The sequence below is a fragment of the Periplaneta americana genome, chromosome 2 (genome assembly GCF_040183065.1).
Source record: "Periplaneta americana isolate PAMFEO1 chromosome 2, P.americana_PAMFEO1_priV1, whole genome shotgun sequence".
NCBI lineage: Eukaryota > Metazoa > Arthropoda > Insecta > Blattodea > Blattidae > Periplaneta > Periplaneta americana.
The window spans coordinates 37633006-37653129 of record NC_091118.1 but is presented as its reverse complement, the minus strand read 5'-3'; the positions used below and the strand labels follow the sequence as shown (position 1 = coordinate 37653129).

Below are 20124 nucleotides of genomic sequence, written 5' to 3'. Positions count from 1 at the left end.
TCAGTGATGTGGATGACTTCAAAGAAAACACGCTAACGACTTTGAACAGTATCCTGCCTCAAGAGTTCCAGCACTGTTTTCAGCAGTGGCAAAAGCGTTGGGACAAGTGCATTAATGCACATGAACAATACTTTGAAGGGGACTAAAGTACTGTGAATGTAGAGTTCAATAAAAAAATTTAAAAAATCCGGTTATTTTTGGTCCTCTCCTCATATGCACAGTTTACAGAAAAGTGTTTCTTGTGCATTAGTATTACAGATACCACTCTTTACGAAAGTGTTGTCCTCGTTTGTTTCAACTTGAGTTCCCAGAAAGGAATGTTCCTAACAGGACCACAATCCATATACTAACGGCAAAGTGTGAAGAAACGGGCTTTATTTCAAATAAATAAAATCTCAAAGTATTGCATTCACACTCAATAGAAATTAGACGAAACAGGTGCCAGGCTCAAACAATCTCTGCGAAAATCTTTAGAATGCCTAGCTCAGGAAAACACGATATCCAAATTGTCAGCAGCGAGAGCAACCAAGAAACTTAATTTACATCCACACAAAACACAAGTGACCCATAAATTAAGTGAATATCATCTATCCTCAAGGATAAATATTATTGTAATTTGTTTCTCTAGTCTGTGTGTGATGGCAAAATAAATAGGCAAGTCTTCTTTTTCTTGCTATGGTTATGGGGCCGATATAACTGGGGAGAGCACTTGCTTCGGCCGAGGCAGTGCAAATTCGTTAGTCACTGCACGAGATTAGAGATTTTCTGTACTAAACCAATTAGGACTACAAATGGTTGCTCCTAACATAAGCTTGATATCTGGCCAATTATGCTGAGCCTCTAAACTCTAAAGGTAAACTGCCATAGCTGTCTCCATGAATTGCTTCTGGCTGCCAATACTAGGATGTCTTATCTTGCACTCAATACTTTCAAGTGAAGATCTAAGCATGGATATTTCAGAGGGTTCAAATAACTGCTGCCAGATTGTAAATCAACCAGATAAATTATGTATGGCACATTTCTCAAAAGTGATCCTTGTGTGAAATTTATCTCATGAAGTGACATTGAATCTTGTTAGAAGCTCCAGATATCTTTAAACAAGGTGATGCTCAAATAGGGATATCTTATGCGAAGTTTTACCGCTAGATGGCAGGAGCATTCCATGCGGCACAACAGGTTGTAGGACTATGTTATGACATATGCTACAGTTGATTACGTTTTCCCACTTGTTGGTTTTTCTGTGCGTGTCAAAATTATATTTACAATTATTTTGTATAACCTAGTATAATTTAATATAATTGAATATTTTGTTACCTCATAATTTAATTTAATTTACAATAAATAATAATGTAAACCTGTATAATATTGTGCAATTCCCCGAGATGGGTGGAGAAATCTGCAGTATGCAGAATATAGATACGAGTAAATTGAATGTTCATGAACCTAAACAAGAACTTTGAGAACGAGGTGCACGAATAAAAAAATAGGAACTATGTCGAAGGTGAATATCATCTTTAACCATTAGTATTTACGAACCGTACGCTAAAAACAGAATACGCAGCCACCAATGTGTTTTTTTTTTATAGGGAAGGAACTATCGAGATTGAATTCCTGGTATTTTTTTTCTGTAGTTGCAGAAAGAAAAAATACAATTTTTAATAGGATGATATAATATGATCGTAATAATTATCAGGATTAATCTTGCGTTTTGTAGGTTAAGGACATACAGTTTTGAATACTATGTATGATGATTTTGAAAATTTGAAGTTAAAACATGGTTTTAATAATTAGGGTACAGTACATTAAAAACATTATTCACGAAATGGATTTCACTACGAATCGTCCTGGATAATATACCCCCCCCCCCCCAGTTTATCGAGAGTTTACTGCAGGCGTAAACTTCGGAGACTCCTACAACTACTGCATATAATCTAAGCTAACATAGCTTGCTGTCGAGGTTGCATATGTTTTTATTAATTTTTCTTTTTTCCTCTTCCAAATTGAGACTGTAATCAACAATTCCTTACTTGAAGTAGTTACTTTTATTTAATAGCTAGCACTTTCGAGGTGCAATTTAATTACTTATATTTTTAATGTTTAAAGCATATAGTCAGGATATTTCAGGACCTTATTGAAGACAAAAAGCTTTCTCTGGTTTTCACATATAGGAACACAACAAAAATTTGTCATTTTAGTTGTTTTTAAGAGTATTTAATATAGTAATACATTACGTATATCCTCAATGTTTATATATCGAAAAACAAATGCACACGCAAAGCGCATCCCTCAAAGTACACGTGCGCTATCTGTTGGTGCTAGTTCAGGATATCCCTAATGATCATCCCCAGACTTCTAACATACTTTATTAATGTCTTCACTTTCTTCTTACTTGGGCTTCACAAGATTATGACTGAGATGAGATTAACCCTCAGGATTTTTAACGCTAAAATCATGTATTCTTGATGAATAAAGTTTTAAGCGCACTGTTTAAGCATGTGAAGCGAGAAATAAGTTTTCTATAACCGTTAGCTATATTGTTTATTTCGGTTGTGATGTTTGTCAGGAAATCCTGGATGGTTTGTGGTCTGTTTCTGTAGACTCACTGAGTTAGTCCCACAAAAAATAATCTGCTGATGTCAAGTCTGGTGACCTTGGAGACCACAAACTTTTAGAGATAACACTGTCTTCAAAGAAGCTGCTGATTTGTGCCATGGATTAGTTAGCTAGGTATGGCATGTGGCACCATCCTGTTGAAAATATCCCTGCGTAAGTTTGTCTACCTTTCCAAGAAGTCTGTGAAAATGTTCTCATACACATCAATATTTACAGTTTCCTCAAAGAAAATCGGTCCAATGATCCTGTGACCGGATACTGCACGCCACACTCCAACTTTTTCTGAACGAAGTGATGTCTCATGGTACACATGAGGATTTTCTGATGCCTATATCCTTATGTTTTGAGAATTTACATAGCCTGTGAGATGAATGGTTATGTGACAACAATGAACATAATGATGTACCAAAGGCAATCTTCCATCTGCAGGTATTCATTGAAACTTCTGATTTCATATCATGTCAATGTACTTATAATTTATAAGTCCCCTATGGATGCAAAGAATTAATAAGTGGGATATACCGTGAAATACTCCACTATTTGTACACAAAATATTGGCGAACACAAGGTGCCACAGCTTTGACAACTACTCTTGTTCCTACAATGTAGTAATCTTCCAGTTAAAGTGGTTAACACCACACCTGCAGTGTCAATCAAGCATTAGACTGTATAATAAAATATCCAGATCAGTTTTACATGTGTTCCAAAAATCTCTGAACATGTTGAACAAGACTTTCCTACTTTACGTCACTTGTGGATTGCATAGTTGTCACATTTTCTTAATCCTCTTACTTTACCTTACTTTACATGTGTGTTCTCTTTCCTACGGATTGAATCAAAACAATGTAGTTGCAGCCTGGTTCACTTACTTGTCTCTGATATTTAAAGTAAGCTGTACTATCGAAGCTGTAACAGTATTTATGGCAAGACCACAAATATCGTCACTACACCTCCAAAATCTGCTATGTGTTTTTAAAACATTTTTGCAGGAGAAAGAAAAAAGCATTGTCAATATTAAGTCCCTTAAATTTCAAAGCTACTTTCTGTATAATTTCAATCATTACATGATAAATGAATTTAATAGGTTATTCTATGCATTTGTATAAATTGTCATTTAGGCCTACTATAAAGTGAAAATAATATATAATTGTAATTACTTAATGGGTAATCAAATCTTGAATAAATGTTATTTCATATTATTAAGTATTACATGCTTTGATTTCAGTAGCTACGAACAAATACATACAACACAATTTTTTTTTCATATGCCTAGGCCTATTGGTCATAACAAGTTTCTTCAATTGAATTTCGAAATTAAATACAAAACTACAGAGATAACTGGGTAAATCATATTGACAGAATGCATAGGAAGATATCCTAAATAAATTCCAGCTCCACATTAAATTGAATCAGACGGAGCTAAAAGGAATTAAGTCACTTTTACAACTTTTAAGGAGAAGCAAAAAATATTCCACTAATAACACAAATATTATATTTTTATGTTATAGAAGACAAAAGAATATTTAAAAGTCTTAGTTCCTTCGTCCACCGTTCGATGCGCATGACATCAGTTGTTCAAATTGTTGCATAACCCAGAACTTCATATTTTGACTTAATTCCTTTTAGCTCCGACCGATTCAATTATATATAGGCCTATGATAAATTATGAAATTATACCGAAAGTAGCTTTAGATATCAGGGGAATTTAAAGTGACGATGTTTTATTCTTTCTCCTGCAAAATAATAATAGGCCTAATAAAAAAAAAACAGATAGACAGCAGATTTTGGAGGCGCAGCAACAATATGCGAATTTAGATGGTATTGTGTGCCCCAGTTACAGGCTTTGTTGAAATACAACATATCTTATATTCTTGAAGTTCCCCCCCCCCCCCCGTAAAATGCACATGACATGAATTGTAAAAGAAATATGTTGCAGTATTTACTCGAAGATAAAACTCCTCTGTATAAAATATTATCCTTAATTTTCATAATATTTATTTGCCTCTGTATTCTGAACCCTCCTATTCTGAGATAAGGCTACAAACAGATGTTAAAATATGGCTATAATATACTTATATTCCTATATGAGGCCTCGCCGTCCTCAATGAATAATCAATGACTATAAGTAATCATATTGTAGATAGCTATTATTGGAGAAAAATTCGTGCCGGCACCAGGAACCTAACCCAGGACCTCTCAAGCTCTGCGTGCTGAGCGCTCTTTCCACCTGAGCTCTACTGGGATCCGATTCACGACGCCAGGCAATGATACAAAAGGAGGAGAGTTCAGTCGGCACTGTGAATTGGGTCCTGGTATAGCTCAGATGGAAAGAGCACTCAGCACACAGAGCTGAGAGGCCGTGAGTTCGATTCCCGGTGCTGGAACGAATTTTTCTTCAATAATATATGTGGTTGTAATATTTACACTTCAGCAACATACAAAATACATTATTGGTAAATTTCACAAAACGAATTTTAATGTTTATTCTGCTGAACTATATAATAAATAAAACGATTATCAGTTCAAATTTGAACTAGAATACTGTTTCTGTTATTTCTTTTTGTTATTAATGTTAGTATCTAAAGTAGTGGTTATTTGTAAATAGAAGAATATATTTTTTTTATTTCTTTTCTAATAGATGCACAATTCTCATTTTTTGTATGTAGAAATATCTTTGCTGCAACAACTTAAATTCGAGATTACGTTTTTGAAAGAAAAAATTTAGGGTCCAAAATTTGAAGAAGAAAAAAAAAAAAAAAACAACCAGGATACAGTGAATATATTTCAGTCACTTTCAAAGATAAATTTAAAATTTCTATAGCACTTTACTACTAAAAGGACGTCCTTTAAAATGTCTAGCATAATTTTGATATTGGTTTTCAAAGTTTTAACATAAACAATTACATTTTAAGAATGAATTTTGGAGGTACTTTTATGGAAATATGAAGGGATATTTTGCAATAAAACAAATTTATATTACAGAGAAAAGTTTTCCAACAAGTTAAAGAACATGTGTTCCAAATATCATGATGTAGCATTAATAGTACAGAAGATAAATAATTTCTTTTATGAGAGTAAAGCAAAAAGTTAAAGTTACGGGAAATCAAAATCAAAGTTTAGTGTTATTTAAAAACTTTGTGAACAAGAGTTTTAAAAATGGCTAACAGGGTCATAAATGTGCTTTAAATTATATGTAATATGCCTTTCATATATCAAAGATTATTTTAAAGCTTTCTTTTTTTTTGTTTAATTTACTGGTTTTCCACCATATTTAACCATCCTTTTTCCTTGAAAATCCTGTGTGCCAGAGCTTTAAAAATAGTATTGCAGCAGCTGCCAAGGGCATAAATTTTATGTAACATATTTTTCACATATGAAAGTGCATTTTAAAGAGAGAAACATTTCTTTTTTTTAAATGTCACTGGTTTTCCACACTATAAAAACCATTCTCTCCGCTTAAAGTATACGAATACCCTGTTATGATTTCACCATATTAGCAATAAATGCACCAGTTTTAAAGCATCCAAATGGCGTATATTTACTTATGCAGTGGCGTATACTGGTTAAAGGGTTTGGGCTACCGCTGACCCTATTATTACACAAAATATATCTAACAATTACTTTAATTTTAATTACTATGGTAAAACTAATAATACAAAATTATTACATTATGTTATATTATAAACTTTTTCTTTTGTAATTTCCTTGGGCTACCACCGGTAGCCCGCAAAATATGCCCCTGTACTTATGCAGAAAAGAATGATATGCAAATAGTGGCCACAAATTTTCTGTTGCAGCCAATTCTGGGGAGGGAGATGGGGGAAGAACCACTCGGTAAGTTTTTGTATGGCCTACATTTTAAAAATCCATAATAAAATACCCAAGTATATGTTTTCATTGTACATCAAGATCATAACTTTTTTGGAATAGAAATCGGATAAAACGACATCTTTCATTTGGATAAATATGGTACTTCGGTCTGTATGCAATACTGAAATAAATGTTCTCAGGAAAGCGCAATAATAGCAGCAGACATCATGCACAGACTCAATCACACCCTAGCTTAAATTAAAAATGTTGAAAATGGAGATTCTGAGTTTTCCTTCCATAAATTAGGCCCAGAATCCAAATAATCTAGCCTCAAAGAAATTAGAGGGAAGAGGGGGGGGAATGGTACTTCCTAAATTAATGCTCATATTTATGACTCTTTAGCAAGATAATAGTGTCATAATAGAACAGTTTTTCCTCAACTGTGTCTCCTGAAAGATTTGAAATTTCTTAAATGAACAAAAGAAAATCAACCAGCCTTCAAGTACTGTTTCTAAGTTGCTTATCATTCATAACAGCAATGCTCGTGTAAAATTTCAGCAGTTTTGATATTTCTTTTAGTATATTGCTTTCAATACAATTCAACAAGCTTTAAGTGTAATAAATTTCAAGAAATGGTTTATTTAATTTCTATGGCAAATTCTGTAATTCTGAAAGCAACAGGAGTACATGCTCATAGGGATTTTCAGCTTAAGTTGGATTCAACACATTTAATTATGCACAGGTATATCCTGAGCAATAACGAACGTTTAAAAAATCAATGATTATCAAGATAAGAAATACCCATGACCAAAGTGTTTATATAAGAATCAAAAACATCTTGAAATTCATTTAAACATACTCTAATACTGGTACTACAGTTCATGATTATGATGACATGAAAGTGAAATATAAGTTAAAAAACAAAGCATTCTAAAACTACAGTACTAATATGCAAAAATTGATGAGCCAATATAAAATTTACTAAAAGGATATTGTTTTGCAAGCTTTTGAGTCTATTGCTGCTCAAGGAGAGAACTGTATTTCATTCCATTCCACAAACACCTAATAAACTTGCGTATCTAAATTATTACAAAATCAAGAATAAATTCATTCAAATATTCAACCATCTAGCTAAAGGTTTCTCACTAACTTCATTAAATTTCCTATTTGCAGAAACTCTGATATCACTGCTAATTCATCTGTGTAATTAGTATTAATTTTGGCGACAATGTAATTTATTCATACAAATAGTCATATGTTTTATTCCACATAGAAATGTTATAATGAAGAATGTATAATATGAACATATATAAAAAAGAAGTTAATTGCATGCAAACATGAACTTAGATGTGAACACAAATTAATATGTTATTACAAATGGAAGCACCTAGCGTAAAATATAGTTTTCAAAATGTGTGTGAGATTGCATTGTTGAATTTTACCTCTTTTTTTATATTTATTATTTAACATGTATCAATTGCAAGGTTATCTAGCATCAATGGAATTGCTGATAGCTAGGGGCAGGTGATGTTTCATAAGAGCGATAAAATGCGAAATGACTGTAAAGGCGTCTATTTTTGTATTTTCATTTTTCACGACCTATATATCAATTTTTAAAGAATTTTGAATAAGTCATAAAATGCAAAACTTGTACTACAATACGATATAAATGCGAAACTGACGACTTTTCAAATAATATCTTTCTTATATAAAGTTAAATTTATATTTATGTAATATTTACAGTACACTGTTTCCAAAAAGTTTCTTCACAACTTTGAGGTTATACAGTATCAGCAGCGTGCAGTGATGACGTTTTCGGGGAAGCGATTCCATGGAAACATTGTATGTAGGCAACAGGCAAGGAAGCTCAGTCGAGCAATGGCATACATACAGACACCGCTTCCCTTCACGTCATGCTACCACACGCCACTATACAGCACGACTTGCAATTGATATAGACCAGGGGTTCCCAAGCTTGAGACGGACTCCTTGGTGATATTAAAGTTTAGTTTTATTTTTTCAATATAGTCCGAAAATAGAAAGTTAATTTACTTTATATCTTGTCTTTGCTAAAAAAAAAAAATGAAACTTTTCTTTACTTACAATAAAGTTATTATCAATAGATTGTTGAAGTTCCTTTGCAGCTATCAGTTTTGCAAAGTTTGGCTCAATTTGTAAATATTCTAAGCCTTAAGTCTGGTTCAACATTAACGTTACTTCTTTTACATCGGTTCTTCAAGAAGACTAGAGGACAAAATACACTATAATACTAATAAACAATATGTTTATGCAAATTTATAGATGTGTTCTATGATTTCTTTCAATGGTATCACTGATTCAATAACACGATTTACAAGGTAATAAATAGTTAGTATCTCTATGCAAGTATGATTTTAATTCCACACGATATTTTCAAAACACATGGCATATCTTTCCATATTAAACTAGAGCCCATGTTTTCCTGCAAAACGCTACAAAATGCTAAATGATGAATGTATAAATGTTACAAAATGCAATATTAAAATCAGAAAGTCAAATTTCTAATTTCAAATTCCTAAAAAATCACCAGCCCTAAAGATAGCAAAATATTTTGGCGGGACGAGATCGAAAATTCTCCGTGGATTACCTAACATTCGTCTCACAGTAACAGAAAAAACTTATCAGCCCATGTGGGATTCGAACCCACTCCTGTCGCTGCCTTGGATCAGGAGATCAGCTCCTTACCATTGAGGTATGTCATGGTTTATCTGTTTTTACTATAAATTGGCTGCTAGTGTAGATCACAGTGGCTGGCAAGTAGCCTACTGTACACAACATAACCACAAAAAGGATTCAACAATTCAACCCAACCTGTATCAGTCTGTTTTTTGTAGACAAATTCTGGCTGCAATAGATCAGGCAGCAAAGTATTTTCCGCAACACTGTTGAGGCTTAGGAAGCTACCTTCAGATGGACAAGCAGACTTCAGCGAAACAACATCCTCTTTTCCGATATTCTTGAATAGGACAGCTTCCTTCTCACTGCAAAGAAGAGACATTACATTAAATCAGATGAATATAATTAAAATATATTAGAATAATTACAAAATTAAGTAAATTACGTATTTAGATATTCTCAAGACTGATCTCAATTGCTTATGGGGAGAAGTAGAGTGAAAACCGTCAAACATTGAATTGTTATATTTTTATTTTATTCGCAGACGATTAAAGATTAGATTGCCAACATTTTATTTCGAAATTTCATCAGGAAATGCCCCAAAATAATTATTAAATTCCATAGTGCCACTCCAATCTTCTTTACAATCCTAAACTTAAGCTTCATTTTCTCGAAAACTACTTGAGATAAAGTAACGAAATTTTGTAAACCTCTTTATTATTGAATAATACTTTTTTCTGTTGACAGGTTGTTTTTATGCATCAATTTGAAGTACTTTACTTAGATAAAAATATATAAAATATTACTAATTTAATAAAACATATTTAACATTTTACATATTAAAAAAAGCTAAATATTATTTTTAAATTCTATTTACAGTGATTTGTTAGCTATAATATAGGGAAAATGTGTGCGAACTTTTATATCCATATCTCTATCAGGTCATGAGAAAATGTTCCCTATCTTTAGTAATGTCAGGTTAATTTGGTCGGTTTACAATTGGACTTCCTGTAATGTTACGATATTGTAATTAAGATCCAAAATACAAAAATTTACTTTAAATAACCAAACCAAATTTTAAATCGTTAGCTCAATAACTGTGGGATCTGTGATCAATGAAATAACAGTGCATTTGGGCAGACATCTCCCTGTAACTTAATATTTGGCAACAACGTAATTTTCTGCAATATACAGAATGAATTGAAAGTTACTACCCATTGTTTTTATATTAGTTTTCTTCTGCATTGATATAGCCCCGAAGATAATCCTGGGCATTCAAACATACTTTTCCAGACAGTATCTGATCGGAATCAATTTCTTCGAGACCCTTTTCAATCTTGCTTTCAAGTCCTCAACTGTTGCTGAAATGGGTAATGACATTTGGCCCACCTTCTATATCTACACTAAGGAAAATCTTGTATAAGCAATAAAGGTATACCGTATGTACACTGACAAATACCAGTAAGTAGACAGAGAGCAGCTCGTGAACAAATATACACAGCAATTCAGAAAAACAAACTCTGAGAAATGATAAGTCTCATAGGAAGAATAATATTTTGTCAGACAACCCATGCTCTCTGATGCATTGTTTAAAAGCTACGCAATTGCTCAAAGAGATCTTGAGTGATTAATTACAAAATTAGTTATTTATTGTTTCAAGTACAATTCCATCACTTTTCTAAAACTGTTTAAAGTGCCCACTTAGAATCTCATTGCATTCATGTCACCATTATAACACTGACTATCAAACTCTCTCAAACATTCGAGGTCTCTAGTAAATTTGGTCAAAGGCAGTGTGTATCCGCAACATTAGTTTCTCACTGATGTCAACTGGAGTGGCACACACGACACTCTTCACATTTCTCAAAAGAATAGAATCAAGGGGCGTTAGGTCAGGTGATCGTGCTGGCTATGTAACAGGTCCTCTTCTGCCTATCCACTGTTACCAAATGTTCTTCAAACAAGGATGCATAGCTCCTGAACGAAGAATCAGAAGAAATAGGTTGTTCGAAAAAAAAAAAAAGTTCCTCCTTGCGAGATTATAATCCCTCAGAATTTGTTGCAGAAACCCTGAATCACCCTATATATGAAGAAAAAGAGCGAGAAAGACTATATCGGTGGATAAATGTTACAAGGGTGTATGTAGTAATATTTCTGACATAGACATAGAACCTTGTAATATTGAGCCAGCGATATGTTATGACTTACGACATGCATATATAGGATTTGCCTTTACGCTGAAATTATATTAGGCCTAGTGGCAAAAAAAAAAAAAAAAAAAAAAAAAAAAAAAAAAAAACAAAACAAAAAAAAAGCATCTTCATTAAAAAAAAAAAAAGGCAATTTTTGGAAGATCATAAGTTCCCTCTCCCATCTCAATATTTTGAACAGTACTGACAAGGTTAACCCCTTACCGCATTCTGGAGCAGATATGGCACATACCAGTTTTATATTCATATAACTTATAATATAAGCATATAATATTTCAAACTGGATACTGGGACAAATATTGCACACTGTCAAGAACTGGATTTGACCATATGTGACATCAGTTGAGAAAGAAAGAACTACTAAAGTTATTTGAATATAAAACCAGTGTGTGCAAGAATGTCCCATGTGGTAAGGGGTTAAAATCAAGTCAGGTCACTTACCATAATTGCAAATCAAGCTTTCAGGTATAACTCCCTGTAAAGTTTATTTGAATAATTTCGAGGGAAGAAATGTTCCGGGGTCGGGTATCGAACCCGGGACCTTTGGTTAAACGTACCAACGCTCTACCAACTGAGCTACCTGGGAACTCTATCAGACACTGATCCAATTTTTTCTCTCTATATTCATAGACCTCAAAGTGGGCTGACAACCATCACATTGAGTGCACACTAACTCTGTGTGACTTTAATTGTGGTTTTCTGTTAACGAATGTGACATGTATTATGCAAATCAAGCTTTCAGGTATAACTCCCTGTAAAGTTGATTTGAATAATTTCGAAGGAAAAATTGTTCCGGGCCAGGTATCAAATTAGTACTAAAATTCAGTAGTCTTCTGCCAACCCTGTGAAAGTTTCAGATTGTGCATTCACATAATGTATGGATACTATTTCCAATTATGAAAAGAAACAACTCATAGTTTTCTAATGATTACTAGTAATGTCGTTCTCCAAAACTAATGTGGATTCTAATCTCTAAAGTACAGTTACTGTTTCCCCCGACAGGTACATACATCAATTGGCTTAAACATGATGCATGCATTTATAAGGGAAGAAAATTAATGTATCCCCCTCTTAAACAGATACAAGCTTCTAATGACCACTTATAACTGTCGTTGGATTCGAGGGATTAATGTCTACAAGATAAATCAACAGTTACATAACACCCCTGATCACATAAATATCAGAATGACCATTCCCATATTATGAAGTGGCAACATAAAAAAAGAGAACCACCAGGATCTCCACCGTCGAAAATGAGTGTTTGGTAATGACTGCTAGATGGAAGTACAGCTTGCAAGCTATTACCACGTCTAGTATATACAGTCACGAAGTTCAATACGTAGTTAATATGCATCCATAGTTAGTTGCTAACCACTAGGGTCGCTAATATCGCCTCATTACAGACAATGCGAAATAATACCCGCACAGTCTATTGTTCCTAGCCCCTCACAACTCAAGCTTCGTGACTGTATATACTAGACTGTGCTATTACTCCATGTAAGTCTTCAGGGTTATAACGTGATTTCTTTTGCAGTCGCTGGATGACAGTATAGTGAAATTGATAAAAGTAGTTGTCTTGAAAGCGCATTAGGTTGATCAATCTGTTATATGTGATCAGGAGTAACACACACAGAACATAACACATACAAGTGAGAATATAATTTAACAATAAATGTTACTAACATTATTACGATTTTGCATTGTTATTTTACTTATAATGAGCAAAAAATGGAGTAAACATTTTTTAAATTCTGGCAGTATTTTTTTTATAATCTGGCAGCACTCAAATATTTAATACGGAGCCCAAGATCATTTATGCAAGGAGAGGACTATAGCACAAACTGAGAATTTTCCAATCAAGAGAACCTTAGCAATAAACAAAATTAAAACTTGATACTTACTTACTGGCTTTTAAGGAACCCGGAGGTTCATTGCCGCCCTCACATAAGCCCGCCATTGGTCCCTATCCTGAGCAAGATTAATCCATTCTCTACCATCATGTCCTTCCTCCCTCAAATCCAATTTAATATTATCTTCCCATCTACGCCTCGGCCTCCCCAAAGGTCTTTTGCCCTCCGGCCTCCCAACTAACACTCTATATGCATTTCTGGATTCGCCCATACGTGCTACATGTCCTGCCCATCTCAAACGTCTGGAAATAAAACTTGATATTATCCTAAATTGAAATTGAGTCTAAATACACGTAAATAAATACTACTTATTACTGCCTTTAAACACCACATAAACAAATTATAATTTAAAACGTCCTTGTGCGAAGTTTAAGCTGTAGCGTTTCTGGCTACGAATATCGCGCATTCAGGTTCGACCTCGGGAAAAAGTGGAGACATTTTCATCTGTCCTTTGTTTTGTTTATTAGGCGTTCTATTATGCGGTGTCCTTGCGCCTTGCTGACCATATGATTTTTTAGTAGGTTATTTTACGACGCTTTATCAACATCTTAGGTTATTTAGCGTCTGAATGAGATGAAGGTGATAATGCCGGTGAAATGAGTCCGGGGTCCAACGCCGAAAGTTACCCAGCATTTGCTCATATTGGGTAGAGGGAAAACCCCGGAAAAAACCTCAGCCAGGTAACTTGCCCCAACCGGGAATCGAACCCGGGCCACCTGGTTTCGCGGCTAGACGCTCTAACCGTTACTCCACAGGTGTGGACGACCATATGATAAGTAGGATATAACAAACATTTACGAAAGCGACTTACGAGTATGACAAGAACACACAAATTTCCATAAATGTTACGGATTTACATGACTAGGGTTCAAACGAATACTTTATGATGTCACGGATTTATTCTCTTTTTTCACAATGAAGGCACTGCAAAAACTCGAGAACACCGATCTACGATATTCGGGTCGTCCGAGCTATGTCGTGAATGAAATATGAATTACAACATTTTCCAAATTCTAATAATGTCAATGCTATTTTAGGAAAGAAAAATACAGCTTATAATCACGTGATGTGATTTTTACTTTCTCACATTTATATTTAAATTCGAAACTGTAGATTTTAAATTTCATTTCACTAACGAAGTACCTAAATTAAAATTCATACCGATAGTTGATTCAAATCGTATTAACTTCGTTGTCAGCTTGTATTCTTTATCCAGACATATTAGGGGAATAACTCTACTATACAGGTATAGTAGCTAAAATCCTTGTCATAACGTTGAGAGAAATCAAGGTCAACTATACAGAGAAGTTTGTGAAGTAATAACTCCACGGAAAATACTTACCTTGCATTTACCGGTGCAAGGGAAAGTATACTATTTTGGTCCAGGGAAAATATTCATCTTTATTCTATGATCAAACACATTATTATTCTTAACTTTATATTTTGCAACATCTGCTAAGCTAGCCAAAATCTTTGATCTTGTATTATTCGGAATACACTGCATAGTCATCTTTACTCATCTTCAGCGTCGCTGGTGTGCCGGAATTTTTGTCCCGCAGGAGTTCTTTTACATGCCAGTAAATCTACTGACATGAGCCTGTCGCATTTAAGCACACTTAAATGTCATGGACCTGGCCCGGGAACGAACCCGCAACCTCGGGCATAGAAGGCCAGAATAAAATAAATCGATGGGTAAGGATAGAAAAGTTGTATGACCATAAAATGCAATTTGTGGGGATTGGCAAAATACGTTTTTCAGAGTAACCAATCACATGGATTTACTTTGTTTTCATAACCATTTTATGGCATTTCCTTCAAGAAAGGACATACTATCTTCGTCCAGAACAAACATTATACTAAGATAAATCAACCAGTACTTATATAACATATTTTCAATTTTTTTTTGCACAAACAGCCTTTCTGCTTTTGGCCATCGAAATGTTTTATGTCCCTGCTCAGAGAAGGAAAATGCGCTCCAATGTCGTAATTTAGAAAGTTGGAAGTTACTGCCTTAATACATTCTAAAATCAACTCTGTTCTGTATTATTCGTAGTTTAATTTTGAATAATATCATGCAACTTGTATCATGAGCACACTCAGTGCGTCAGACAAAGCCTTAGGTTTACTCAGAACTCTTAAAATTTGGAAATAAAAGCTCCCACAGCTTCTCAAGCGTACAATGACTTCCCTGTTACACCCCACCCAGCCTGCGAGCACGTGTGCTGCTACTATAAACAACACGATTCCTTTGACAGATAGTTTGTTGGACTACACGCAAATCAAGTCCAGCCACAGCAGTCTGACACTATCTGATTCTAAATTTATTTCTCTTACTTACACTGCAGTATAATATACACAAGGTTCCAAATTCTTACAAACAAATCTATTTTTGTTCCTTATCATAGCATCCACACACAAAACACTAGTTCCGGTTTCCTCATATATATTTCGAGAACGAATCAAATCCACATTAGATTATTTGCGATAGTTACAATCTTGTAACATGTTTATCGCTTAGGCAACGGGAAAATAGGTCGTAACAAATGAAATATGTTACTACATTTTAATGAATTCTGACCATAATATCGTTGCTTACGTTATAATTTTTATTAGTTTCATATTTTAAAGATATATCGATTTGTATTATTACCTTTCATTTTTATAAAAATTTGTCACAATACTTGTATGTACGTATATGGAATTGTATTTCTTGTTTATTTTATAATTTGTCTTTGTAGGCAGTATACAGTGGGAGAAAGTATTCAATAAATTGTACAGCTGGAAATAAAAAGTGCAAGGACTATGCTATATAGTTGCATTTTCCACCAATGGGAGCGCTTAGATAAACAAAATTCCTTTAACTACGAACAATATTGGTAAATGTGATTTACTTTCGCTTTACGCTCGTGAATTTATTTATGGAAAAGCAGTGAAAACATAGACTTGCGAAAAGAATAATAATACATAATTAAATAAAGATAATAACGCAACATATTTACTTATACTTACATTGTATCAATTTCATTCGCATTCATAAAGAAAGAATGAAAATTTACAAATACGACCACAGCCTAACCACATGTAAATAACAGAAACAACGGAATAATGAACATATTCATTTTGATTATAAACATAATAGAAAGATAGGCTATATTAAATAGTATGTATAATTATTTTATTTATTTATTTATCTATCAGAGCTTCCTCAAATTAGAGGCTGCCATTAGACAAAGCATATAAAACAAAAAAAAGAACAAATAGATGATGAAAGATAACAGAGTAAGAAAAATGACAAACAAACAAACAAACAAACAATGTTAGTTCACAGAATAAGAAAAGTTACAAACAAGTAAAGAAGCAATGAAAGCTAATAAGAAGATGAAAAATGATAATGGTGCATCAGTTTTTTCAGTAAATTGAATTAGAGTTAATATAGGTGGTTCCGTAAGAGTTTGACTGACTCTAATTATGAGGAGGGCCAGTTCATTCAGAAAAGATTTGTGCAATCCTAGGGTCTTACAGAATTGAGAAGAGAAGTTATCGTTCCTCTTGCTCCAAACATCAATCCCGTGACACTGATATCGCGAAGTTGGTATTTATCTTTATAATACGGGATGGTTGGAACGTAGATTGCTCGTTTCTCCTCGTGTACGTCTTCAGACTGTCCTTTATTATTGACTTTCTAATATAATTATAATAACAATGTTATATAATAAAATATTTTATGCCATCCTAGCATTATAAACAGGTTATTACTACATCTAAAATCGTGCGTAATTTGTTTATTATAGCACGCGTGCCGATAAAAGCAATGACATATTTGCTATGACGTAATACCAGAACGCTTGCTATCTTGGTTATCGCTTCTACGCGCGACGTAACAAGAAATGAAATGCAGGACAGGAGGTAACGTATAATATATTTCCAATCTTTAACAATTTTGTATTACTTCTGTAATATCACACAAAACAGTTCTGTGGTTCAGAAAAACAAAACAGGAAACATTTGTAACATAACCTGCACATAGAGTAACCGTGACAGAGATGTATAGCCAGCCGAAATATAAACGCTTGATATGTAAAATTCTAAGAGAAAGGTTACCACACAAATTTCTACACTAGTAAGGATAACAAAGACAAGAACTCTCGTGTTTTATGAAATGATTACATAGCTCAGAACAGTTCAAGCTAGAGTACACAACAATCACATGTTCGATCTCTACTGCTTCCCTCAGCAATAAAAAAAAAATGTATCTTCTTTTTTACATCACAAATTAAAATAAAATGGGATCCATAGTTTTGTTGTTATACAGGTAATAATATTTTCGGATTTACCCATCTTGCCCAGAGATGGCACGTTGGCAGGGAAAGGAAATACTTCACGGATAGATGGTGGTAGACCTATCGCGGAAGTTAGTCATATCATTAAAATTTTTGTCTTCTCCAACTTGGGAGGTTGCCAATATGACAAGGAATAGGCCCTAATGGAAATAACATTAAAATGAAATGGAACATAAGAAATCAGGAATTTTACAATAAAGTTATCAATAGAAAATTTAAAGTGTAAAAGGATAATGTGGTACAAGAAAGGCAGCTCAGAACGTGGAATAAAGATGATGTCGTAGGATTAAATTGATAGCTTCAATGACTCAATAGCTACTTCTTTAACGATGATAGTTGGTATTTAAGAAAGGAGACGAGTGATGATGGTTCCTCTTGCACCAATAAACAGACCAGTAACTAAGATGGTAGGCATTTTTATAGTATGGAATGGTCAGCTCATAGATTGATTTTTTTTTTTCCGCACCCACCACATCAGGTATGAGAAGCGATAATTGAATGGTTGCTTAGGATCGGAAAGAAGACAGCTCCTGGTCTTTTATAAAATTGGTAATAACCCAGCAATCGACTGGAAGGACTTGTGAAACCATTACACTTCAAGTCAGAATAAGCGGTCCCTGGGATCAAATCTCGACTTGTCAAATGACGAGGCGGAAGTTACGACTAATAATAATAATAATAATAATAATAATAATAATAATAATAATAATAATAATAATAATAAGCTATTGGCGTAGTTCAGTCGGCTGAGGCTCATGCCTGCCGAACCGTAATTGCTCTCGGGCATAGCTTCGATCCTCGCTTGGATTGATTACCGGGTTGGGTTTTTCCCCCCCAGAGTTTCTCCAACTATACGGTGAATGCCAGGAATCTATGGTGAATCTTCGGCCTCATCTCGTCAAATTCCATCTAGCTATCACCAATCTCATCGACGCTAAATAACAGAGTTGTTGACACAGTGTCGATAAAAAACCAATTAATAGCATTTGAAGTGTAGATATGAAGAATGAAGCCTGTAAAATGGACAGACAGAATAAGAAATGAAGCTGTGTTGGAAAGAGTGGATAAAGAAAGAATGATGCTGAAACTGATCAGGAAGAGAAAAAGGAATTGGCTGGGTCACTGGCTGAGAAGAAACTGGCTACTGAAGGATGCACTGGAAGGAATGGTGAACGGGAGAAGATACCAGATGACAGACGGCATTAAGATACATAAATCATATGCGGAGACTAAGAGAAAGGCAGAAAATAAGAAAGATTGGAGAATGTTGGGTTTGCAGTGGAAGACCTGTCCTTGGCCAGAAAACAATGAATAATAATAATAATAATAATAATAATAATAATAATAATATCATTTGAAACGCGGATATGGAGAAGAATGGAGCGTGTGAAATGGACAGATTAAGAAATGAAGCTGTGCTGGAAAGAGTGGATGAAGAAAGAAGATGATTAGGAAGAGAAAATGGAATTGGCTGGGTCACTAGCTGAGAAGAAACTGCCCACTGAAGGATCCACTGAAAGGAATGGTAAACTGGAGAAGAGTTCGGTGCAGAAGGAGATATCAGATGACAGGTGACATTAAGATATATGGATCATATGAGGAGACTAAGGCAGAAAATAGGAAAGATTGGAGAATGCTGGGTTTGCAGTGAAATACTTCCCCTGGGGAGAGAATTATTAATGAATAATAATAATAATAATAATAATAAACTATAATAAAATTATTGAAAATGTTATGAATTAGAATCGCCGACTGTTAGTATTCTTATTGTAAATAAAGTTTGAAAATTTGCCTACAATAATTTTACAGGTCTTTTGAAGTCGACGTTGGACCGCCCATGTGGCTGCACTAATTTGATTCTAGCCTCAATTAATAAGATTGCCCAGAGACGTGGAAGGTTGCTAGATACGGTATTACATCAGCTGACCAATAAAACAACCTTTTTTAAGGACTACTTCAAATTTCGTAGACTACAATTTATAACTAGTCAGCGATGGCTCTGCGTCATGCTCACCCCATGACCAGGGAGGCCCGCAATTGTGAGACGTCTAGCGTACGATCAGATGAATCTCCTTTCACTACCCGCAGTAGTTAAGTAGGACAAAAAGGGGAGATAAGCAGAGTAAGAAAGAAAGAATTATTTCAATCTTTTCACATGGAAATGCTTATTCTTACTCAAATCACAAATGGAAAACAAGATATTTTCCACTCAAGGGACCGATCTTCCATCTCTAGTACTCTGTCACCAAAGAGTGGATCATATTTTTCCTGTTCCTCTTTACAATAGATGCTGGAATCTTTCAACCAGACGCCCAGCAAAATGTCATACGCCAGACTCTCTCGCTCTGAGATCCGATAAACCCTCTTCAAGGAAAATAATGCCCAGACATTCGTTTATGTCGAGTATGGCTTCTAGGAATAGCAACAGACTACCAATTTCCTCTAAGAACGTTGAAAGATGCATTTCCTTGAGCAGTGTGTATAATGCAACGACTTAATCGCAGTTTTATCACTACCGGTACGTGGAAGCCACGATTTGTTTTAAAGGGAAGGCCCAAAGTCTAATTATGATATAAAAATGCAGAA

The 20124-nt window shown here is 34.4% G+C and overlaps 1 protein-coding gene across 6 annotated transcripts in view; it reads right to left on the bottom strand.

Annotated features, from left to right (window-relative positions):
- The window catches only part of LOC138692626 (transforming acidic coiled-coil-containing protein 2-like), a 302133-nt gene that overhangs the window by 39611 nt on the left and 242398 nt on the right, over positions 1-20124 (bottom strand). For 5 of the 6 annotated variants that reach the window (XM_069815681.1, XM_069815700.1, XM_069815717.1 and 2 more), the window contains one exon: positions 9274-9443. In XM_069815681.1, coding sequence (XP_069671782.1) covers positions 9274-9443 — 170 coding nt within the window. The remainder of the gene's footprint in view (positions 1-9273; positions 9444-20124) is intronic. The other variant, XM_069815690.1, reaches the window with a different exon arrangement.